Genomic DNA, 26,189 nt, shown 5'->3' on the forward strand with positions numbered 1-26,189 from the left:
TCCTAATTCTAGAGAGGATAAAGCGTATAATAATAAATTAAATACAAAAGCAAGAGTCACAATTTTGAAATGAAATGATGACTGACAGCATATTCCTGCCCAGTATTGTTTCGAGACACTGTCCTCCCTGTCCCTTTACCTCCCCCCTCAACTCCATCCAAGGACAAAACAGTCTTTCCAGGTGAGACAGAGGTTCACCTGCACCTCCTCCAACCTCATCTATTGTATCCGCTGCTCTAGATGTCAACTACTTTACATCGGTGAAACCAAACGCAGGCTCGGCAATCGTTTCACTCAACACCTGCGCTCAGTCCGCCTTAACCAACCTGATCTCCCGGTGGCTGAGCACTTCAACTCCCCCTCTCACTCCCAGTCTGACCTTTCTGTCATGGGCCTCCTCCAGTGCCATAGTGAGGCCCACCGGAAATTGGAGGAACAGCACCTCATATTTCGCTTGGGCAGCTTGCAGCCCAGCGGTATGAACATTGGCTTCTCCAACTTTAGATAGTTCCTCTGTCCCGCTCTTCCCCTCCCCCTTCCCAGTTCTCCCTCTATCTTCCTGTCTCCACGTATATCCTTCCTTTCTCCCTCCCCCCTGACATCAGTATGAAGAAGGGTCTCGACCCGAAACGTCACCCATTCCTTCTCTCCTGAGATGCTGCCTGACCTGCTGAGTTACTCCAGCATTTTGTGAAATAAATACCTTCGATTTGTACCAACATCTGCAGTTATTTTCTTACATTACCACACCCAACCATTCTCAGCCTGGAGCCATTTCCCACAATTGTCTGCCTGTGCCATTAGCATCACAGGTTTAGCAGAACAGATCTTTCTAAGATAACAAAAAATAACTAAAGGGAGCTCAACCAGAGATTAAAAAGGACAGGCGTTAGAAATACTCAGCAGGTCAGGTAGCATCTTGGGTGAAACACAATTAGTGCTTCAGGTTTATAATCTTCAAAAATATTGGAGGTGAAACTGATGACAAGAGGACAAGAAATGTGATAGAAACAAATGGAATTATGAATGGAGATATGTTGATACACTATTTCAATATACGCTATATCTCAGTTCAATATCCTACAGCAAGATTGGGAAGTCTACTTATAAAACAGCTTACAATGGCCTGTTTCCTTTATCATCGTTACTTTTTTGCATATCTTTCATTCATTGTTCTATATTTCTCTACATCATCGTCTATATCTCTCGTTTCTGTTATCCCTAATCAGTCTGAAGAAGGGTCTCGACCCGAAACATCACCCATTCCTTCTCTCCAGAGATGCTGCCTGTCCCGCTGAGTTACTCCAGCTTTTGTGTCTTCTACTTATAAAACAAATTGAGGTACAAAGGCTGTCCACGGGAGAGCAGAAAGTTCTCTACTGATCAAGTGAATGTTTTGCTTAGATTTTAATCACCCACCACAACAGCCATAGGGCTATTGTAACGATTAAAAGTCTTCAAAGGCCTAATTGTGGTGTGTTTACAAATTCTTCAGGGTCACTCATCTGATCAAGAACTGTTGGAAAACAATTTGTAAATCTGATAAACCCATGCTGAAAGGAAGACACTTGTATTAAATAAACTAGCATTGGAGCATTTTGTAATCCAGTCCCTGTGACATCTAAACTAACATCCAGGAAAGATTATAATCTAGCTCCTAGTTAAATCAAGATGCAGACAAGATCAAGAGCCAAGAGTGTTTATTTGTGATAGATTGCAGCTATTTATAAAGTCGACATCTCTCTGTGTAGAAGATATGCTGATTGTGGTAGCTTTACAGCCACTGTGGAGTGCAGGAATGAAACACAACTCTCACAATATGTCAGTCATACTAATTTATGGAGCATATTACAATTTAGACACTGGGTCTTTTGCAGCGTTGTGGAGAGTACGTCAAAGTCTATCAAAGCCACATTTCAAATCAGCAAAACAATTCATATATCTAAAATTCTTCTGATATCCAACTACACCAAACCAATGCAGAATGGCAAACTGCAATGTGGGTCCAAAATAGTCTCTGAATGCAGGTCCATTGATCTTCAATATATGTTTTCATACCATTGGCACTCTTGGCGTGATTGTCTCCATGAATTATATCAGGCACATAGGATGGCTTTGAAATCCTTGTTAATCCCAAAATAATTTTGGGAAATTGATAAATTCATATAAATAATATGAACAACGAGTGTTTCTATCAGTTCCATGATTTTAAAATATTGTTGGGATTAAATTGAAATTTAAATGCACCCACCGATGTTTCAGAGATTAACTTTTCAAGCAGTGAATTCCAATGTACAAGTATTCACACTGTGTGTAAATGTTTATCCTCAAGTGAACTTTGTTCCTTTTGCCAGCCTTTTTCATTGTTTCATCGCAGAGACTCCTGCCTCGGTGCTTTTATTTAACATGGAGGTGGATGATATTGTTACCATCACTGAGACTTGGTTGAAAAATGGGCAGGACCGGCGACTACAGATCTAGGGTATAGAATTTTCAGGTGAGACAGAAGGGAGGGAGTAGGGGCAGTAAAATGGAAGGAAATATTGCACTGCTAATCAAAGATTGCATTACTCATCGACAACCCCGTTGAGGGAGGATATCCTAGAAGGCTTCTCAAACCTGGCTGTATGGGTAGAGATTAGTAACAAAAAGGATGTTGTCATTTTTCTAGAGGTGTATTACAGACCTCCCAACTGTCAACATGAGATAGAAGAATAGATATGCAGACAGATATTAAAGAGATGCAACAGAAATAGAAACATAGAAAATAGATGCAGGAGTAGGCCATTTGGCCCTTTGAGCCAGCACTGCCATTCAATATGATCATGGCTGATCATAAGGGCTATTGTATTGGGGGATTCAAATTTCACAAATATTAACTGTGATTGCTTTAGCATTAAAGGCTAAGAGGGGGCATCTAGACACCGAGAGATATTGAGGGTTGGATAATGTGAAAAATGGAAGCATATGACATGATTCATGGGTTAATTGACCTTCTTAAATTGCCCCTGGTGAGTTGGGAATGGATATGAAAGTGGGATAACAGAACTAGTGTGAATGTGTGATCAATCGTCAGCATGGATTTGGAGGATCGAAGGGTCTTGTTTCTATGCTGCATCTTGCAACCAAAATCAAATTCTTGACCATTGCCAAATTTGAAAAGGATTCTGCATAATCTATCTCATTTGAGGAGTTAAAGGTAGTTGTGAAGTTAAGTCAGACCATGTCAATGGTCGGTACTGTTCTCTACATGTTTCCTGGATTTCTTAGGCTGTGAAGAACATGCCCATTGTTCCACTTGAAGGACAGAATCCACATAGTAACCGGGAGGTGCTCTTTAGCCACTGGGACAAAGCTATTGAGAAGGATCAGTCTGAAGAAAGGTTTCGGCCTGAAACGTCTCCAGAGATGCTGCCTGTCCCGCTGAGTTACTCCAGCTTTTTGTGTCTATCTTCGAGAAGGATCTTGTGATGGCTTTCCCCGTGGCAGACAGCAGGGAGTCCTTTCTATAATTACCACACTGTAATTACACTCCAAGATGATCTGTTTACATTATCTTTTAGATGACATGCCTGCGTACTCTTCCCAGATCGAGGAGATGAAGTTATAAATCTGTACCAGTAGTATACAGTTAATAGGGAAAGATGTAGAGAAAGTGAGAAATACCAACAGAAGTGCACAATAAATTAAAAAATCAACATGTGGGCAAAAGACCAACTACTTAGTCATTACATTTGATAGAAACGAAAAATATTTCACTAAATTGTTCATGTATTCTACAGATTATCTCTGAGGAGCTGCAATACCCGTTACACCTGAAGGTGGCAATGTATAGATCCTTTACAAAGCGCACCTGCACGTACTACTCTATATATTGAGCAAATTATTCTCCTTTCTGTGCCTCGCGATTCCACATTTTGTCAGTCCGCCGCCTCCATGCTGCACACAGCGATATTTCAACCGATGAATTTTCAACTTCTGCGTTGTCCCATTTTTGATTTGCGGTTGTTTTCTTGCTTTTAGCCCATTCCAGAAGTAAAATAAATAAACTTTAATTAAAATCAAGATCTGTAATAATTGAGCTTTATAACTCCCACTTTATCTAAAGCCAACAGTTACACCAAAGTTCTCTTGGTTTTTTTTAATGTGTGTCCATGATAAGTGGACATTTATGTGTGTCCATCATAGGTTTAAGGTGAAAAGATTTAATAGGAATCAGAGGGGTGACTTTTTCACACAAAGGGTGGTGGGTGTGTGGAACAAGCTGCCAGAGGAGGTAGTTGAGGCTGGCGCTATCCCAACGTTTAAGAAACAGTTAGGTAAGTACATGGATAGGACAGGTTTGGAGAGATATGGACCAAACGCAGGCAGGTGGACTAGTGTAGCTGGGACATGTTGGCCTGTGTGGGCAAGTTGGGCCGAGGGGCCTGTTTCCACGCTGTATCACTCTATGGCTCTAACTGCATATGTATACAGATGGCATTTGCAAGTGCTAAACCTTTGAAATAAAAAGACCGGGGACCATGATAGCATGGGAGGTTAAATAACATCAGTAAATTTGAAACCGCGTTGTGGGAAGAGGGGAGGGGGCGGAATAAAATATATAAATAAATCGAGCAGTCAGAGAAATAGTTCTAGTCAGCGTCATTTTTTTTTTGCTGCACTTCCAAAACTAAAATTAAACGGTTGCCAAGTACAGAAGCTTACCCAGCAACAGAAAATGTATCCTAAAACCATCGAAGTGACTTCAGAGGTTGTACTTCAAATATGAAGAAAGATTGACTTCTGACCTGGTAACCTGTCCAAGAATATCCAAGCACTAATCGGCGCAGGAAAGCGTGCCAGTTACAGCTTGTGCCTCAACAAAAGCCAACGAGTTACACTTAGCTGGACACACTGCCGATATATGGCGACAGCAATCCAAATTGTCCAATGTAAGCAGAATACCATGAACTATAGAGGTCGGCCTTCAGGCAATAAATGCACGCGATTCAAATCAGTAAACTGTAGACAACATTGTACAAATGATTCAGTTTGAGACCATTCTTTCTATTTGTACTGAGTCCACCGATTTCTACCTCCAAAATATTGTCCGACACTGCCCCTGCCTCATCGTCTTTTCCGATCAAACCATCAATCATGTCTTTTCAAAGCCTCTAAATTTTACTAATCGCGGATTACCCACCTCGATCTATTCCGCATCATTTTGATGGCATTAAAACTCTGCTGAACTTCTGCTAACTCATCCCAAGGTCCATTGGTCGACACCTCCATGTGCTGACACTGGACCCGTGATGAATAGCAATTATTCACACTTGTTGTCAAGTCCTTCCATGGCATCACCCTTCTTTCTCTGTGAGATCTTTCAGCCTCACAGCGCTTCAGGTTTGGCCGTTTGATCATATCTAGAATGAATGCCCCGACGGTTGATGACCGAGGTCGCACGGTGTGGATTCCCCTCGCCAAATTTCTCCGTCTCTATTCGCTCCCCTTAAGAAAGCTTAAAACGTAAAACATTCACCAAGCTTTCGGTCAGCTGCTCAGGCTCCACTTTCTGGGATGCGGCGACAAATCTGATGTTTTCGCGTGAATCGCCTTAGTTCGTCTTGCTACCTTCAAGATGCTATATAAACACAGGCCCTCTGTTTCAATGACGGCACTTTTATATTTAGCAGCCACGAGCGACGCATTTAGATAAGGGCGAGGCGACATGGTTGTTCTTTTATCATTATCAGAACTGCCACACGAGTGTCGATTTGTTATGTTGTAATCATAACAGACTCCAACCCTGGCGTGGTAGACATCACGCCAGCACTTCAAGTCTGCTCCGGTATATCGGAGTCATGAAAGGACAGGTAATCCTTGCCAGACGGTCACAAAAGCGTGAAAACTAAAATATTGTCTAAGCAGGAAACAACATTGAATTTGAACTGGTAAACGACCATTTATCCAAATAGGAAAATAACTGCAGATGCTGGTTCAAATCGAAGGTAAACACAAAATGCTGGAGTAACTCAGAATGCTGCATGAACCGTTGAGTTACTCCAACATTTTGTGTCTACATTTATCCAAGATGTATATACATCTGAAAGAAACCGACATGGGATAATTATAGGGGTGATCCCGCATAACTAGTTTCAGGTCGGTTGGCGCCGATTATCTGTTCCCTCCTCCCCCCATTTTATATGGATTTGAATTCTCAGGAGGAAGGCGGGCAGTCTGGTACTGGCGAGATGTATGGATCAACAACACGGCGTCTCAACAATACATAACACCCGCCTTTATAAATCACTTTAGTCATTCATATTCATTGGAGTTCAGTCCGAGATTTAAATGCTTATTAATTCTTCAAAGCAAGGTGTAGACTTGCACCCAAATCTCTTTTTGGGGGGTCGAATTTTAATTTAATTTCTTCCTTACGAATCTTATCAAATGCGTTATTATATAATGGTTCTGCATAATAACGCCCAAGAGCAGTATCGATGAAGATAAACTGTAGCGGGATCTTGGTACCAATGTTCGCCGGAATCAAATTGGGACGGGAACGTTTAAAAAAAGTGGAAACGAGAATTAAAAAGAACCACAAAAAAAAAAAAAATTCACACAATGGATATCATTCTTCTGATGATCAGATTATGCCTAAGTAATTTACAAATGGGTTTAGAAAAAACATCATCATCAAAAGTGAAGTTTGTTCTAATCTAAAACAATCTGCGAACATCTTGTAATTTCTGCCTGGCTTGCTTTGCTAACAAGTGGCTCGGAGTCGCTCCAGCTTAACGTTCGTTGCACGCTGTCTCTCCTTCGGTTTGTCGCTTTTGTTTCTGAATGAAACGCCCACATCCCGTCTCCTGGGATCCCTCTTCAAACTCGGCGTCACCATGACAACAACCTGCATTTCTCTACCTTTTAAAAAAAACTACAAACGGATCTCTACGTTTTATAAATCCCAAGCGCAAGATTGCCTCTTTTATTTCCCCCAAACACTTAAAAAAAAACAAAAAAAACCCTACATCTTGGCCAAGTCAACTCGTTAGTTAATAATTCCCCGAGTTGGATAGTGGGTCGGTCACATGGCGACTGTGTTGTCTTTTTAATCCATTTGGTGGCGGTGGAGTTATTGGCGCCCGTGTGCGGGTCCCGCTAAGCAACTGCTTGTTTGACCAAGTCCTTGCAGGTTTTCGCCTGGTGCAACTGTGCACCTTCAGTCGGCGGCTCCTGGCGCTGATCCGACGCACAGAACGACGGACGCACCTGGGAGAGAGGGAGGGGGAGAAAGAGAAGAGAGAGATAAAGAGAAGAGAGACTTGTTGCTGGAGAGAGAAGAGAGAAAGAGAAGAGAGACTTGTTGCTGGAAAGGACCGGAGATCGGGCAAAGAAGGAAGGGAGGGGGAGGGAAGGAAGGAAGGGAAGGAAGGAGGGAGGGAAGGAGGGAGGGAGAGAAGGAGGGAGGGAAGGAGAGGGAGGGAAGAAGGGACTGGGGAGCCAAGGTTACTGAGGGAGTGTGTTGGAGAGCAGGGGGAGGGAAGGAGGGAGGGAGGGAGGGAGAGAAGGAGGGAGGGAGGGAGGGAGGGAGAGGGAGGGAAGGAGGGAGGGAGGGAGAGAAGCCGATGAGCAGGGATGATAGCCCGCGGCCGCTCCTGCCTCTCGCTCCGCGCACTCACCCTCTCGACCAGAAGAAGTTGCAGCGCTGCGGAAAGTTTGGAGCGGCCGAGAAACGGGAGCAGGTTTATTAATGTTAACGAGTCGCAGGAGTGGCGGAGCCATCTTGAAATTAAGTCGGGTCCAAATTAAAGCAGGAAAGCGGTCGGGAGGGGGAGGTTAGAGAGAGAAAGAAAAGTAGAAAGGGGGGGTGGGGGAGAAAATAAGAGGGGAAGGGAAGGAAGGAATTTAAGTTCCCAGGAGGAGAGGGTTTGGAAGGGGGGGGGGGAAAGCTGAAGGGACTGGGGAGCCAGGGTTACAGAGGGAGTGTGTGAGGGTGGGGGGCTCCAGCCTGACCATGTCCATGCCGGACCCCAGTGGGACTGGGTGAAGGAGACGCTGGCAGGTGAGGGGGTGGAGGGCGCCGGCTGTTGGGATGAGCAGTTGCTGGCAAGTTTAGCAGTCAGAGTGTTCACTGTAACAGTAACAGCAGCAGCAGTATGTCGCTCCTGCTGCTGGCTCTCCTCCTACACACGCCGCTGTCGGGCGGCTTCATGCTGCACCTTACACTGGGCTCCGGGGAGTCTCCCCTCGCCAACCTGTCGCTGGGTGTACCCGGCGGGTGGGTGTACAAGGTGGACCGGCTGGCGACTCCGGCGCCGCTGTGGAGAGTCGTGGAGCTGGGCTCACACTCCGGGGAGCTGAGGCAGAGCGGGCCGCTGGGCTGCGAGCTGCTACGGTCCAGCCCACTGCCCCTGTGGTTACACCTGGCCGCTGCCAGGCCGTGGGGCTACATGGTGGTGCGGGCTCGCATCGCCGTCTACGTGCACGGACAGGACTGCTACATCAAGTACAAGAGGAAAGGGTGGTGGCAGCAGCAGCAGCAGCAGCAGCAGGCGCGCCTTGCATGGGGCTCCGGGCAGCCTGACCTGGCCATCGAGGTGGTCGTCCTGGCCGGGGCACATGGACACGGACACGGGCACAGACACTGCCTGGCCGCAGGGCAGCTGCCTGATGTCAGGGAGCTGGTCCCCGCTCTCATGCAGCCGGACACTCTGCTCTGCAGTGGGACGCTGCTGTCGGGGGCAGTGTGCGTTGGCCCGGACACCCGGCCCACTGTCACCCACCTGTTGTGTACTCGGCTACCGGCCGCCCGCGGGCTGGGTGCCCTCTTAGTCCGGGTCAGGGTGAGGGGCCGCCGGCGGCAGGACCAGCAGCAGCACCAGCACCAGCAGAGGCCACTCCGGCTGAAGCGAAGCTCCAACCGCAGCCCGCACTTCCAGCTGCCCAGCTACCAGGTGTCGGTGCCCGAGAACGAGCCCGCCGACACGCTGGTCATCGTGCTGGGGGCCAACGACCTGGACCCAGGGGAAGCTGGCCGGCTGGAGTACACCATGGAGTCGCTGTTTGACAGCAGGTCCAGCGACTACTTCAGGATGGACCATGAGACAGGAGCCGTCAGCACCACACAGGCGCTCGACCGGGAGACCAAGGACACGCACGTCTTTAAAGGTGAGCGTGTGAGCCAGTGTATGTGTGTCCTAGACCTCACTGTGTGTGTCCTAGACCTCACTGTGTTCTCTACCTCAGTGGAGGCCAATTCTCTGAATGCATTCAAGAGAGAGCTAGATAGAGCTCTTAAGGATAGCGGAGTCAGGGGGTATGGGGAGAAGGCAGGAACGGGGTACTGATTGAGAATGATCAGCCATGATCACATTGAATGGCGGTGCTGGCTCGAAGGGCCGAATGGCCTCCTCCTGCACCTGTTGTCTGTTGTCCAGAGCGATACACCGGCCAACATGTCCCAGCTACACTAGTCCCACCTGACAGCATTTGGTCCATATCCCTCCAAACCTGTCCTATCCACGTACCTGTCTAAATGTTTCCTAAGTTCTCGCAGCGTTTCTTTGCACAAACTGGTACTAGCATTTTCTTTGGAGAGAAGGAACGGGTGACGTTTGGAGTCGAGACCCTTCTTCAAAAAGAAAGTGCACGAAGAAGTGGTCTCGACCCGAAACGTCACCCATCCATTCCTTCTCTCGGGAGATGCTGCCTGTCCCGCTGAGTTACTCCAGCATTTGTGTCTACTATCTTCGGTGTAAACCAGCATCTACAATTCCTCCCTTCACACTAGCATTTTCTTGGAGTGTTTAGCTCTGGTTAGTCTCTGAATGCTCTGCTCGTACCAGGTTAAAGTTGATGACCGAGCTCCTGATGGTGACTGTTCACTGTCGGGCTTACTGATGTTTACTTTGGAATGTTTGACTTCTGAAATTGTCAAGTATCTTGCAACATTGTACCCTCGTCTAAATGTCGCTGTTAAAAGCGGGGAGGAAGATGCTCAAAGAATAGGCGGTGGATGGAGGAATTTGGGTTATGTGCAGGTTGATAAGTGATGGTCTTCATGTTCGGCACAGACATTGTGGGCTGAAGGGCCTGTTCTTGTGCTATACTGTTCTATGTTCCAATAAAAGAATAACATGGTCAGGTTCACAACTTCACTTTGCCCTTTTCCTGGAGCTGCAAACGGGCCAATTTGTAGTAACCAAGGTGTACTAAGAATCAATACATGCTGGCCGACGGTCCATTCACTGTTAACTTTGATGCCCTAAGACATGACTTTGTTGTCTCTCGGTTTTACTAGTTACAGATACACCTGGCTGACTTGTTGAAGTCATTCAGGCCACAGCTCAGGTGGCAATGTACATTATCCCATTCACCAACTCCATGCGCTCCCAAAACTGCAATGTCTCCTGTTCAAGCAATTCTGATACTAGTTTTCCGATCTCTCCATGAAGTTTCTTCTCCTGATCTTTTGAATATTCAAACTCCTACTACTAGATCAATCGTCATTCCCACCCTGTCAGACCATTCCTTCTGGAGTAGGTTTAGTTTAGTTTGGAGATACAGCGTGGAAACAAGCCCTTCGGCCCATCAAGTCTGTACTGGAGTTTCAGCATCTCATCATCCAGTTTGACAGATAACAGGCATTGGGAATCGGTTCTAACTTCAACAATCTCAGATTATCAGCTGTTGCTGTCTTGCATCTCGCATTTACAGAATCATTTTTTCTTTCAAAATTTTAGATTTATTTGTCCACTCCCATTTACACATTATCCAACAGAACTTTAGTTGATTTCTAGGTTACTGACTTAAAATGTGAACTCCGTTTCTCTCTCCAAAAATGCTGCCTATCCTGGTCTGACAGTTTTTATTTTTTATTTCAGATTTTCAGCAGCTGCAACATTTTAATTTTTTTTCACTCCCGCTTTGAACCTACTTTGTTTCAGATTTTCAGCAGCTGCACCATTTTAATTTTTTTTCACTCCCGCTTTGAACCTACTTGCATCCTCTTTGTGTGACTTAGCGTCAAGTTGTTTGGTAACTCTCGGCAGTGCTTTAGGATCTTTTATTTCATTAAAGGTGTAGTGGCAAGTGCAAATTGGTGCATGTACTAATTTGTGGAAACCCGACTGCATGGATCCTCCTTGATTGGGATTTTACTATTCAAAATTCAGTCATGGAATGTAACTGAAGTGGCACGCCTTGTCAACCTAGGATGCAGGTGCTGCATTGTGCAGTGCACAAAAAGTCACATTTTGAATCACAAAATTTGTCTTGGCACTTTCATGGTCAGCTTGTTGTTAACTGTTCGAAGGATGGGGACATATGATGTTATGGTCCTACTAGGAAGGTTTAAGTGCCTCGTGATAGGCAGGGATGAAATTGATGAGAAAGTTGTACAAAGTCCAGGCCACCCTTATGGAAAACCATTGATTTGGAAAACATGGTGTTTTTCTTGGGAGAACAAGTGGTGGGGTGGGGGCAAGAAGGATGGGGGGGGGGGGTTGTTGGTGGTGATGTTGTGCGATATGTGTGTGATATTAAAAGAGTTCTAATACAAGAGAACTTGTTCCAAGTGCAACGGAAGGACTATTTCATGTGTTTGGCAAAGAAGTGTTTGGATGATTGTGTCTCTATGTAATATGGAGATTCAGTGACACATTTTGGAAGACCATTGGTTAAACATTAGAAAATGAAAAGCTTATTGGTTTGTTTGAATTCCTCTTCAGCATGATGGGCTGAATGGCTTCCTTTCCCACTTTGTCAACCCTTAATTCTATTTAAACCAACACCTATTCTGCCAGAGATAAAAGGCTTGAAGAGGAACAATAAACATTAAAGTGCTCAATTTATCACAGTCTAACAATGGAGAGTGGACATTTTTTCCACTTTCCAAGGATGATGAGAATTCTAATTTATTTCCCTGAAGTTGCAGAGAATGGTAATGCATGGAAATTTTCATCATGCCATTTAAAAAAAATATATGCTTAAGTAATTGTTAAAGTCAGTTGAGACATTACCAATTTCTGCCAACTACTTGCCAAATTTAGATAAAAATAGGGAATGACAGAAGAAACCCTTTCATTTTGCTGCCTAGATCAATTCAAAATAAATTTTCCTTGTATATATGTTCTCAGTGCATTTTATTATATTAGATTTTCACCCTTTGTCCAGCAAGGAAGCTGACTTCAGCAAAGCTGTCTCAAAATATGACAATTTTGCCTGTCCTTTGTAAAACTTATATGTTCCAAGCATCCGAGTGAAGTATTTTGCTTACCAATATTACAGAAGTAATTAATCATTGACAAAGGCAGAGGATAATCAGTGTGGATTGTTACCTCTCTGTAATGTGCAACTTTGACCAGATAGGTGAGCTTTCCATAAAGTTGAGTAAACTATAGAACAAAACAGAATTATTCCTGTCTGATTAAGGCAAACTAAACTCCCCAGGAAGTATTTCAATAGTTGCTATTTTGGCTTTTTTTATAATGTGAGAAAAAGAGAAATATTTTATAACTCGAGCAGTGTGAAATTACTGTGTACTTATTTCTTTCTGGGTGGTGTTTTGAACTATATAATTTTCTTAAAATTGAAAGTAATCCAAAAATCCTCATAGTTAGTAACATCCACGTTTTACACAATACTGCTCTGTTCTTTCTTCCACCTATTTCCAACACTTTCAATTTAGACCTGTTATTTTGGATGCAATACGACAGCTCTTGATTTTTCTTATTGGCTTTTCATGGCAGGTTAGGAAAAATGAATCGCACTTATTCTTACAGGGTTATTTAACATTTAAGAAACTAAGAAGAAAGTTGAAGCGTGCAGATGGAAAGAAACAGTGACTAGGATACCAAAATAAGGAGGTCGGAGTTTTGAGTATCAAAAGGCTATTCTGATTCTGATTCAATTTGCTAAGAGTTTTGATTTCCCTTCAATGAGGGGACAGGGAGGAGAAAGGGTATCAGTTCAGTATGCTTACTATTTTGTTAAAGGCATTGAAGGATTAAGCACTAAAATATATGGTATTGTTTGAAAGCCATTTGAAAGGAGAATGTTTAGCTTTTTGTTTCAGTTGTGACGTGCACCTAAATATGCAGCAGCAATGATTTAAGCATTTTCAGGTAGAGTGTAGGTCAGGATGTTGAAACACTGCCTTGCTCAAATTCAGAAAGAGCAATTGCATTTTTCCTTTGTCAGGTAGATGGTGCCTTGGTTTATCAGCTTATCTGAAAGAATGTGCGTCTCTCAAAGCATGGTCCCCTTTGAAACTGATTTTATATTTGACGTCTGAAGAAGGGTCTCGACCAGAAACGTCACCCATTCCTTCTCTCGAGATGCTGCCTGACCCGCTGAGTTACTCCAGCATTTTGTGATACCTTATATTTGACATCAAGTGATTAACTCCGTGAGAGTATTTTGACCTAAAATCTTGGTCTCAGTACTGCAGTGATGCTGAGCTAAGCTGATACTTGTCAGGTATTAATTTAAATCGTGGTAAGCGGAGTTTAAAGGTTTGCCTACGGGGATTTGGGAGAACTATTATAGTGATCTGTGACAGATCTTCTGTCCATCAAAATCCCAGTCACTTGCATCAGTACAAACCTGGGAGCAGGATGTTGCCCGGCCCTTTACTTGGTGAGAGATGAAAGTGTTCAGCAGACATTCAGTGGTACTGTACAGTACTGAGAATATTATTTCATCAAACCGCCACATATCTATTGACAAACTTTGATTTACACTTGTGTGGCGCAACAAAAGGGAGTAGAGCACCAGAGACCCAAGATTTACAATATATATTAATGATTTGGATGATGCAATTAGCAAGTTTGATGCACACTAGCAAGTTTGCGGATGACATAAAGCTGGGTGGCAGTGTGAACTGCAAAGATGATGTTCGGAGGTTGCAGGGTGACGGACAGGTTGAGTGAGTGGGAGTTGGAGGAGTCCAGAACCAGGGGACGCAGTCTAAGAATAAAGGGGAGGCCATTTAAAACTGAGGTGAGAAGGAACTTTTTCACCCCAGAGTTGTGAATTTGTGGAATTCTCTGCCACAGAAGGCAGTGGAGGCCAATTCACTGGATTAATTTGAAAGGTAGTTAGATAGAGCTCTAGAGGCTAGTGGAATCAAGGGATATGTGGAGAAGGCAGGCACGAGTTACTTATTGTGGATGATCAGCCATGATCACAATGAATGGCGGTGCTGGCTCGAAGGGCTGAATGGCCTCCTCCTGCACCTATTCTCTATGTTTGATCCTGACTACGGGTGCTTGTCTGTACTGAATTTGTACGTTCTCCCCGTGACATGCGGGGGTTTTCTCGGAGATCTTCGGCTTCCTCCCACACTCCAAAGACGTACAGGTTTGCAGGTTAATTGGCTTGGTATAAATGTAAATTGTCCCTAGTGTGTGTAGGATAGTGTTAATGTGCGGGGATTGCTGGTCGGTGCGGACTCGGTGGGCCGAAGGGCATGTTTCCGCGCTGCAGCTCTAAACTCAACTTGGAAATCATAAAAATGAATGGTGCTGGACTGTGAGAGAAAAACAGAAATGCTCGAAAAACTCAGCCAGTCAAGAGAAACCAGTCAAAGGTTCGGGTTGGGGACCCTTCTTCGGAATCTTGATTGATACTTGATCAATTAACTATGCTGAAATGCTTTTAATGTTGTGGGTAATATGTCTTGAGCCGTTCAAAGTGAAGATATAATACTGATAATTCCTGACCATGGTTTAATTGCCTGACCTTTTCGGTGTTGAGTTTACATCAGAAGTATGGCTGTACAGCAAAGTGACACAAATCTGTCCAAAACATAAGTGTAGGAAAGAACTGTAGATGCTGGTTTAAGTCGAAGATGGACACAAAATGCTGGAGTAACACAGCAGGACAGGCAGCATCTCTGGAGAGAAGGAATGGCTGACGTTTCGGGTCGAAAACTTAAGTGTTTTGTTTTGACAATATCTTCCGAATTGTTTTACCTTCATTTTGTTTTCTTTTTCTTTTAGTTACTGCATATGATAATGGAACTCCGCGCCGAATGACTGCTGCCACCCTAACTGTGACTGTCAGTGATACAAATGACCATGCGCCACTCTTCGAACTATCTGAGTACAGGGAGATTATTCGTGAGAATGTGGAAGTGGGCTATGAAGTGCTGACTATCCGAGCGACTGACAGCGACGCACCTTCCAATGCCAACATGTTGTATCGCATCGTCAACAGTCACGGAAATAATTCTGTGTTTGAGATTGATATCAGATCTGGGATTGTAAGAACCAGGGGGGTCATAGATCGTGAGCTGGTGGCTGAATATCACTTAATAGTGGAGGCAAACGATCAAGGGAGAGACCCGGGCCCTCTGAGTGCCACAGCAACCGTTTACATTATCGTGGAGGATGAGAACGACAACTCTCCACAATTCAGTGAGAAGCGGTACTTTGTCCATGTGCGTGAAGATGTACCAGTGAACACCAAAATCCTGCAGGTCAAAGCTTCTGATCGCGATAAAGGTAACAATGCTGTAATTTATTATAGCATCGTGAGTGGAAATATAAGAGGCCAGTTCTATATAGATTCTCTAAATGGTAATATTGATATCATCAACCCATTGGATTATGAGTCAACAAGAGAATATACCCTTCGTATTAAAGCACAGGATGGTGGAAGACCACCATTGATCAATAGCACGGGCCTGGTCATGATACAGGTCATTGATGTGAATGACAATGCTCCAATATTTGTCAGCACACCTTTTCAGGCGACAGTGTTGGAGAATGTGGCTATTGGGTATTCAGTGATTCATATTCAGGCTATTGATGCTGACTCTGGGGACAATGCTCGTTTGGAATACCGACTGGTAGATACACCCCCAGATTTCCCACTTGTTATAAGCAACAATACGGGCTGGATTACAATTGCAATGGAACTGGATAGAGAGACGACTGAATTTTATGCTTTTGGTGTAGAAGCCAGAGATAATGGGATCCCTTCCATGACTTTCTCAGCTGGGATCAGCATCACTGTGCTGGATGTGAACGACAATAATCCTACCTTCACCGAGCGAGTTTATAACCTGCGGTTGAACGAAGATGCACCTGTGGGCAGCAGTGTGTTGACTGTCACTGCAATTGACAGAGATGCTAACAGCGTGGTCACCTATCAGATATCCAGTGGAAACACAAGGAATCGGTTTTCAATAAGCAGCCAGAGTGGCGGTGGGCTGATCACTTTGGCCTTGCCCCTGGATTACAAGCAGGAAAGGCAGTATGTTCTCACAGTCACTGCGTCCGATGGGACTCTGATTGACACAGTTCAAGTCTACATTAATGTCACCGATGCCAATACACACAGACCAGTGTTCCAGAGCTCACACTATACTGTAAGCATCAACGAGGACAAACCGGTTGGCACAGTAGTGGTGGTAATCAGTGCGTCTGATGAAGATACAGGAGAAAATGCCAGGATAACTTACATCATGGAGGACAACATTCCTCAGTTCAAAATTGACCCTGACACAGGAACTGTGACCACGCAAATGGAGCTAGATTATGAAGATCTGGCATCTTACACATTGGCAATAACAGCCAGAGACAATGGGATCCCGCAGAAGTCTGATACAACATACATTGAAATCCTGATCAACGACGCCAATGATAACAAGCCACAGTTTGTGCGGGATTTGTACAAGGGCACTGTATACGAGGATGTTCCTTTGTCTACCAGCGTTTTGCAGATTTCGGCCATGGACAGGGATTCTGGTCTCAATGGGCGAGTGTTTTACACTTTCCATGGTGGTGATGACGGAGATGGCGATTTCTACATCGAACCTTCCTCGGGAATTATTCGATCTGGGCGGAAATTAGATAGAGAGAATGTACCACTTTACAACCTGAGGGTCTTTGCAGTTGACAAGGGCAACCCTCCTCTTAAAGCAGTTGTGAATGTCCAGATCACTGTGCTCGATGTCAATGACAATGCCCCTGCCTTTGAACAGGATGAGTTTGATATTTACATAGATGAAAACAGTCCTGTTGGCTCATCAGTGGCCAGGATAACAGCAACAGATCCTGACGAGGGAACAAATGCACAAATAATGTACCAGATTGTGGAAGGAAACATCCCTGAAGTCTTCCAGTTGGATATGTTCACTGGGGACCTTATTGCTCTCACAGATTTGGATTATGAAACTAAAATTGAATATGTTATTGTGGTCCAGGCAACCTCAGCACCTCTGGTTAATCGAGCCACAATTCACATTCGGCTGGTGGATAAAAACGATAATGCTCCAGTGCTTCGCAACTTTGAGATAATTTTTAACAACTATGTTACTAATAAGTCAAACAGCTTTCCTTCAGGAGTGATAGGGAAGATTCCAGCCTACGACCCTGATGTATCAGATAGTCTTTTTTACACGTTTGTGGAGGGCAATGAGCTTAACCTTATGATTTTGGACCAAAATACTGGGCACTTAAAGTTGAGTCAGAACTTGGACAATAACAGGCCTCTGGAAGCCAACTTGAAGATCTCTGTTACAGGTAAGATGGAAAAATTGAATCTTTTTAAATGGTTGAAAGTATAGTGAAAGTTTGAAGCTTTTGACAGGATGAAAATCACAAAAGATTAAAATGCTACAATTTCTGTATAATTTTGATGTAGCTTTGTACTTTTACCTTTAATCACAGGTGGTCTTTATTACAACTTCAGGGGGAAAAAAGCAGTATTTTATAATTACTTTTGTTGATATAATTATACATTGTTTGAAGTGGTGTAGCTGTCATTTCGATTTATGCTGAAATGTGAAAGCCATTTTGAGGAAAAAAACAAACTTAGCATCTCTTTATTTAGAATATATTTCAAATTCTTGACAAAGATTTTAACAAGAAGTCTCCTTTTTAAGATATCATCAGCAGTAAAGACCTTGAGAGCTGATGTCTGAGTTCAAATTGAATTGTGATTAGTAAAATGTGGTATTGAATATCTGTTCCACTGGATTGACAACTTTTTCATATTACGTGTTACTGAACCATAAATCACATGAAAGAACGCTTGAGTCTATTTCTATATTTTGCAGTGTGTTTGATGCCCTCTCTATTATGGAAAGTTCTTTTTATTTGTTATATTTTTATACATTTTGGAGTAGTTATTATGATGAAACAATGTAATTATTTTCAGCCAAGGTTAATTGTACTTTTGATTTGAGAATGAGATAGATACTTGTGTGAATTTCATGTCCTTTTTCGTTCACATTTTGTCTTGTTTGTCATTGACTGGTCCTCCTCGAGAAGTGAGCTTGTTCCAGCACTAGTAGTTTCTGAGTGCATTAAAAATTGACTAACAGTACATTATATCATGATACGTTTGACAAAAGTAGGATTATTCTCAATGGTAACATCTCTCGGTAGCTTTAACGTGTCTACCCTTCATCATTCCTTGTGTGCCTTTCTCTGCCGTTGCAGTGAAATAAATGTAATCATTAAATAATGGTGACTAATCATCATTAATGTTTTATCTCCACCACTATTTTTCATAGAAAGATACATTAAGTCCTGGAGCTAGAAATATAATTGTCATTGAACTGAATGCCATTGATAATGATATCTGGTCAGGTAGGTGCATTATGTCCCTTATTGATTGTCAGTTTGGTATAATAAGCGCCATTTGGGTAATATAATAATTCTAATGTGGAAGCTAGAATTCCTTCTCTGATTGTAGCAAGCAAGGTTGGAAGCATGCACTTTTGAATGAGTTTGAACAGACAGCTGTGGTTCATTTGATAGCAGGCTAGCTTCTATGTCAGAGCTACATGGGTTCATTGTTCACTCCAGAGGAATCTGCACAAAGGTCCTCTACAGTACTGGAGATGCTGATTGTTTGATGTGCCAACTTTCAACTTGCATGTTAACTATAGGTCCCTTCTGGTGTCTCAGTTGGGCATGAGATTCTGCAGCACTGCTTCAAAGAAGAACATTGCAGCTATCCCCGGTGTTTTCACTAACCGGTTTTACCCTCAGCCAGCATCTCTGATGCAAGTTATCTGGTCATTATCACAGTGATGTTTGCCAGAGCGTTGTGTTGAAATTGGGTGCCGTAATTACCTTCATTACATCAACGATTACAGTTCAGATGTATTTCATTGATTATTAATGTCCGGAAGTGACATATTAATGACAGATTGTCTTTTGTTGCACATGATATTCAGCCTGATTCTTTCCCCAAGGTTGAGTAGGAAGGAGCCCATTGTAATCTGCACTTTGGAATATCAAAAGTATTTGCTTGAACTTTGTGTTCTTTGGTGATTTCCCCCAGTATCCAGCAAAGGTCGGCCCTGCGGGTTTGATAATGAAGAGTACTATAGAGGAAAGCAATGAAGTCAGTTTTCGATTACTTTAGCTGCAGTTTCACTTTAGAATTTATTTTCTAAATAACTTCAGGATATTTATTTTTATTTTTTACATCATGCAGTTTTACTGATTCTTTATTGGGAGTAAAAGATGCATTTGTGACAAGGAATGATTTGTGGCTTTAGACTATTGCAAGATGTTTAACCTCCATGAACAACACTTACACTGCAAAACACAGTAACCTGTATATTTATCAACTTTCAAAGAAAAACTATTAAAAAAATAATCTGTTTTCCTTTGCTGAGGTTTACTGTAGGATGCATGGTAGCCAGAGTGCAGTGAGCTCCCTTACTTTAACATGAATTGTGGCATTGGGTCATTATATATCTACTTCAGCAGGCAGGTTTCACATCTTGACAATCACAAATTGCAAATATTGGAATAACTTTCAGAAAATTTAAAGAATTGTTACACCACGAAAAGTGATTGTGTGCCTACTCTTTGATTGTAACCATGCAATCTTTTATCCTTCTGAAAACCACTGTCAATGAACAATTAACCTAAAATCACTGACATTTGAAATGTGAATCAATTTCATATAATTCCAAGGTGTAAAATATATTTTGTATTGCTGTGGAACTATCAAAATGTAAAGATACTTTTTTTTTCTGATAGAACTCTGAGATCTAATGACTTCTGATATTTCTGCTCCAAGGTTTTCTCAATGTTGCAACAACAATTACCACTGTCATTTTTTATTTTAGTGCCATAGTTGGATTAACCGCCAGTGTCGTGTGCAATTTCGCAGCATGCTGCCTGACCTGCTGAGTTACTCCAGCATTTTGTGTTGCCATGATTGTGATACCTGAGTGATCACTGGCACCTTGATGGTGAACATTGCCATTTAGTTGCCTTCTCTTGAATGTCACATTTTCAAAACGCTTTCTATCCTAATGCACGCATTAACATCACTGTGTGTTTTGATAGTGATTGCAGAATTGCATATATTTTAGATCTTTATATCACTGATAAGAGTGGAAAGTAAAGGTTTATAATTGGATATTGATTACTGAAATGATTAATCTTGAATGCTTCCTGAGTTATATTTGATTAATATATCAATATTAGTGTGTGCATTTAGTGTATGTGATTTGGAGTAACAGGTATGGCAATGACTCTGTTTGAAAACGGTTAAATGTGCTTTTCGATGCTTTGAGGAGGTGTACATAATGTTTTACAAAATATATTGCAGGATGCGAAGAACCTCGGACTGGCGGTTTTGTGTTTAGGTTTGAGAACTTCACAGTAAATGATCAACAATGGAGGTTTAATTTAATGGACATAAATTGGAGACTTAAACACTAGGGGTTGGTAAGTGCTTCTCTGGAGCACAATGAGATCATTGTTCCTTGTGACCAGGTTTTAGTCCTAATTGGGTTACCTGACAAAGTGTTCATGCAGAGGAGAGAACTGCAGATGCTGGTTTAAATCGAAGGTAGATAAAGAACTTCCTGCTCACAACGAGCCTGCACCGTGCTTTTGTCAGACGTCCTGCAGCATCAGACTTTTGCCATTGATTCATGGTTGTGCTCTACTGTCCCGAGCTTTGTTTATTCAGGTTTCAGCTTTACATGAAAGTTAGAATTAAAAGGCACAATCATCTGTGCAATTTTCCACGCTTACTTGTGAAGTTGCTGTACAGAATACCAGAGATAACTTTTGACATTCCAGCAGCTGTGTGAGTGGACAGCTGGTAGTAACAGCACAGTGAAAGGTTGGAGCAGCACTTTGGCCAGAACGGGGAAAATGTTCATTGAACAATGGATGCTGGGAAATAATGATGCATGAGGATGGCGAAGGCTCATTGGTCACGTTATTATTTAAAATCCCCTTTCCAAAACCTGAAAGGTTCCTGGATAAAATTGGATTTAGTTGTGTTTGTATTCCAGCCATTACAATAATAATCAGTGGATCAAAATGTGGCCCCTTGTATGAAGAGTTGAGCGAGGGATTTTCTGCATGTGTGTCGTGCCTCCTAGAAGTCTGCAGAGCAGGCAGACCATGATGACAATCAGCATGTGGTGGTAATTTGAGGTTGGGGCTGGAATTTTAGTGCTCAATATTCCAGTTAACACTCCTTGCACATATCCGAACATGTTGAAAAGACTTCTTTTTTTTCTCAGCTCCCTTTTCTCCCACTGTCCTTTTCATCAACAGCACCATTTAAAGGCATCATTCACCATTTGCAAGTTCACCCCTGGTTGATTTCTTTGCAAGTGCTTAGTGCATTTTATTGCACGTTTCAAATTACAGAAAGCTAGAGGGACTGGTATTTTCAGGTGCCAATGAAACCTTTTGTTGACTTCCAGTTGCTCCCAAACACAAGTGCAGTAGACAGCATTCACTGTACAATCTAAATTGCGATATCCAGTTTCGAAAGTTGATTTATTCTGACGAAGATTTATGTTTTATTCAAAGGTTTTGTAGAACAAACCCCCTTTCATAATACAACCTGTGGAATTTGTAGTTTTGTTCTTCTTGGACTATCTGCGGTTTCCAGTGCCTGTCATTTGTCTCATTGAATCCAGCTCATGATGACCGGAAATCTGCAAGCATGGTTTGTACATCAACATGGTCACACTCTGCTCAATTGTGAGCAAGGATTATAAAAAAAAGTTCAGCCGAGTACCACTAATGTACAATGAGTTTAAATCGATTCAAGAAAACTAGTACAGACTTCAGGCCATTACGATAGTCAGCAAATCAAACTGCCAGTGGTTGTGGCTGGCTATATTAATTGGCCAACAATAAAAAGGCAAACATTGGGTCAACATTTACACTAACCTAGGTGTTTTTCCTACGGTAAACCCACAATTTACGTATGTTTGACTTTGTCATTTTCACTGTAAGCTACTTTTTAGGGTGTGTATCTGAGATTCACAAAACTGTTTTGTTACTGCAAGGTATCATTCATCACCCATCGTGCCTGGGAGTGCACAAACTATCCATAAATCATTTCACCCAGTCTTTTCAATTTATGAAATTAACCGAACAAAAGATTTGCAAGTAATAACCTTGTGGTATTTTGACCAATGGCGGTGAGTGCTTCAAAATGACGATTGAATGTGATATTGGAGAAATGTCCAAAAATATGAAGATCATGCTTGTATCCATAACGTTCCAGGTGCAGAACTAATGAACAGCAATCCTTAACCTGAACATGTTGAAAAACCAAGTGCAGGAAGAGTTCAATTAATTAGAATAAATCTGGAGTTATTATGAGGACAAGCCAGATAGGCTGAGGAACACTCATTGTGGTGGTGGCTAAAGTGGACAAGACTGTTCAGCTATGTGGTGGTTTACAAGGTGCCATGAAACAAAGCAGTTGACTGAGTAGTACTCTTTACCTACTTTGCAGAATTTAAAAGCAGTTATCTCTGACTCCTCTCTTCCCTTGCTTGATCCCTCTGTCACCATCACAGGAGACAGACTACCGACTGACTACACTTCCTTTTACAAAGACCTTCAATTCCTCCGTCTCTGCCGCATCTGCTCCTGGGATGAAACGTTCTATTCTGGGACATCCAAGATGACCTCTTACTTTAATAAATGTGGTTGTCCCCCTTCTGTCACAGATGGATCCCTCACCCATGCTTCCTGTGTCACGTACTTCCACTCTCACTCCCCCTCCTCCCAGAGAGAACAAGGACAGAATTCCCCTGGTCCTCCACCTTTACCCACTATCCAACACGCCATCCTCCAACACGCCATCCTCCGACACTTCTGGTACCTCCAATGTGATCCCACCACCAGTCATACCTTCCTATCGCCACCCCTTAATACCATTCGCAGAGATCGCTCCCTCTGCAACTCCTTGGTTCAATCTTCTCTTCCCACCCAAACCTCAGCCTCAGCAGGTACTTTCCCCTGCAACCTCAAGAAACGTAACACCTGTCCCTATAATTTCTCCCTGGCCTCCATCCAGAGACCACAGCCGTCCTTCCATGTGAAGCAGAGGTTCACATGCACCTCCTCTGATCTCCTCTATTGCATCAGATGTGTCTCCTGTACATCGGCGACACTAACTATACACTTTGCTGAACACTTGCACTTGGCCCGCCAAGGCCAACAAGATATCCCGATTGCGAACCATTTTAACTTCCCCTTCCATTCCCACACTGACATTTCTGCCCTGGGCCTCCTCTATGGGAGAGTGAGGCCACACGCAAACTGAAGAAACAGCACATTATATTCACTTTGGTCGCTTGCACTCCAACTGCATGAACCTTGAATTCCCCAGTTTTAGACAACTTCAAACTAACCCCACCCCCAAACTGCCCTCCCCTCTATTTCACCCCCCACCCCATGCTCCTCTTCCCACCACTGTGTCCCACCTGGTCTCCCACCTATTTCTCCCCCCCCCCCCACCCCCCCCCCCTCTCCTCCCAGCTACTTTCCCCCTCCCCCTGGGTTCACAATCCAAAATTCTTCAAACCTACCTCATACTGTCTGTTCATTGCTGTCTGTTTATTCCAACCATCTGCCTATCAAAAAACCCTCTTATCTATGAGGGTTGACCGACTACCTGCCATGCTTTCTCCTGCAGCTCCCATTATCCCGCTATCTTCTCCCACTCTACAATCAGTCTGAAGGAGGATCTTGACCTGGAACATCACCTATCCATGTTATTCCGAGATGCTGCCTGACCTGCTGAGTTACTCCAGCACTTCATGTCCTTTTGTCTATTGACCAGCATCTGTAGTTCTTTGTTTCTACTTAAATGCAGCATTAGTTGGAGCTAATATTTTCACTAAATTAGATCTGTTGTTGGCATTTGCTCAGCTGAGTGAGTCAGTCTTTGATAATTATAACAGGATCACTCTTCACCTACCAAAAGAGCTCATGGTGGGAAACTGCTGGTAGATAAATGTCAAGGACAAGGCACTGTGGACATTGGACAAGTGAACATGTGGTCAAGGGCATTCATTGCACAATCAAGGTGAAAATTAATAGCCACCAGAGCAAAAGAAGAATGTCTTTAAATATTCAGACAACATTTTGCATTTGAACAGAAAGAGGTTGTTTGTCTTGGATTAAACGGATGTAAAAATGGATTGCAACTGGTCAAAAGATAGAAGGAATTGCAAACAGAAAGAGCCTTTGAAACTTTGGTATACATAGGCTGTTCTTAGAACTGGTCCAGTATGTTGTGAGATTGTTGCTCTGGCAGTGGTAATCCCATTACACCACTTAACGTTGAAAGGCGAAAAATGCCGAAGAATATGTGATTTATTTACAAATCTTGGTGATTAATCTGTCAGTTTGCTATGAAACAACGCAAACATTGAAACTGGTGTGACATGCTTGAATGAAAGAATAGGAGCTGTAATCAGTACTGAGACGGACAATGATTTTTTTAAAAACAAATGCTTTTGCATCTTGTTACTTGACATCAAGACTGAGAGAAATTGTGTTTACCGTGAAAGTTGGCCATTAGCGTTTATTTTTTTTTTAATTAAAAGGTTTCATCGTTTCTTGTGGGGAATCATTTACCCTTGTCACTGTCTATATAATCCCTTGTCTCACAATTCGTTGCCCTAAATCAGTTAAATCAGCAATTGCCGAGATAAGCATGCAAAGGCAGGCCAATCTTTTATCTCGGCATGTCAACATTGTTGATATCAAAGTTTATAGCGAATTGCTAGCATAGAAGCGTTACCAAGATAACTAGAAAAAAGTTGGATTGGAGTGAAAGAATGGTCTTCAGATAGAAAATGGTAACTGATGGTTTGCCAGTCAAAGCAATGAAGATGGGTTGGAAGATATGTTAAGATTTTCTTCTCAGATGTGCCGTCTGAAAGATGGAATGAATCAGATAAATATTTAGATTAAAAAGCCGTACGACAACTAATAATGTGAATTGCCTAATAGAGAAATGGTGAGAATATTCGTCATACTAACTGTATTGAGAAGATGGATTTAAGAAGAGATTTTGTACTGATTTTCTGATATTGTGAACCTGAAGACTGTAACTAGAAGTTTATTACTGTATATTGGCTGGAATTAGATAAGGATCTTAAAGCTAATAGACAAATATACTGTTTGTCAAGGTGCCAGAGCCGAGACAATAAAGCCAACTTTATTGAGTTGGAAATGGCTAACAGAACTTTTGTAATGACTGCTTGTTCATTATCGTGAAAAGGGATTGACATCCTGAAATGGGCCTATGTAAATCCAGTACAAAAACAGAGCACACCACTCAAGATGTCTACTTTGTGGCATGAGCTGCTTTATTTGGTACTATATTAACATATTATGTGTTTGAATGGTGAAAATGCTGAATTATATTTGATATGGCATGACCCAAACTTGTTAAGCATGCATTTAAAATGTAAAAGACACCTTATGTCTTTTGGGATGTGGGAGGAAACTAGAACACCTGGAGGAAAGTCGTGCAGTCACAGGGAGAACGTGCAAACTCCACACATGCAGACAGCACCCGAGGTCAAGATTGAACGCGGGTCTCTGGCACTGTGAGGCGGCAGCTGTGCTGCCCACTCACCATTTCTGGCTGAACATTGTTGTGAACATTCAGTCTTGTCTTTAGCCTGCATGATCTGGCCCTGCGATAGAGGGAAGGGAGGGGTTGGTCTGGGTGTCTTCTCTTCTCATTAGTGTTTAATTGTTTACCACTAATCGTGGTAGGTCAGAGAGGATTGAAGAGCTTGATCTAATGCGTTGGTTGGGAGCTCGTTTGGCTCTGACAATCGCTGCTGTTTTTGCTTACTACTCTTGTTATCCTGTGTTGCATCTTAACCTGGTCGCCATTTCACTTTAAATTTGCCTTCCGTGCTCCTCGCTGAACAG

General features: G+C 42.8%; 1 protein-coding gene across 2 annotated transcripts in view; it reads left to right on the top strand.

The window, feature by feature from the left end:
- Window positions 1-8,141: 8,141 nt before the first annotated feature.
- celsr1a (cadherin EGF LAG seven-pass G-type receptor 1a) overlaps window positions 8,142-26,189 on the top strand; it is a 286,490-nt gene continuing 268,442 nt past the window's right edge. For both annotated transcript variants that reach the window (XM_078419812.1, XM_078419813.1), the window contains exons 1-2: window positions 8,142-9,153; window positions 14,988-17,516. In XM_078419812.1, the coding sequence (XP_078275938.1) occupies window positions 8,142-9,153; window positions 14,988-17,516 (3,541 nt within the window). The remainder of the gene's footprint in view (window positions 9,154-14,987; window positions 17,517-26,189) is intronic.

This window comes from Rhinoraja longicauda, chromosome 23 (genome assembly GCF_053455715.1).
Source record: "Rhinoraja longicauda isolate Sanriku21f chromosome 23, sRhiLon1.1, whole genome shotgun sequence".
NCBI classification, from domain to species: domain Eukaryota; kingdom Metazoa; phylum Chordata; class Chondrichthyes; order Rajiformes; family Arhynchobatidae; genus Rhinoraja; species Rhinoraja longicauda.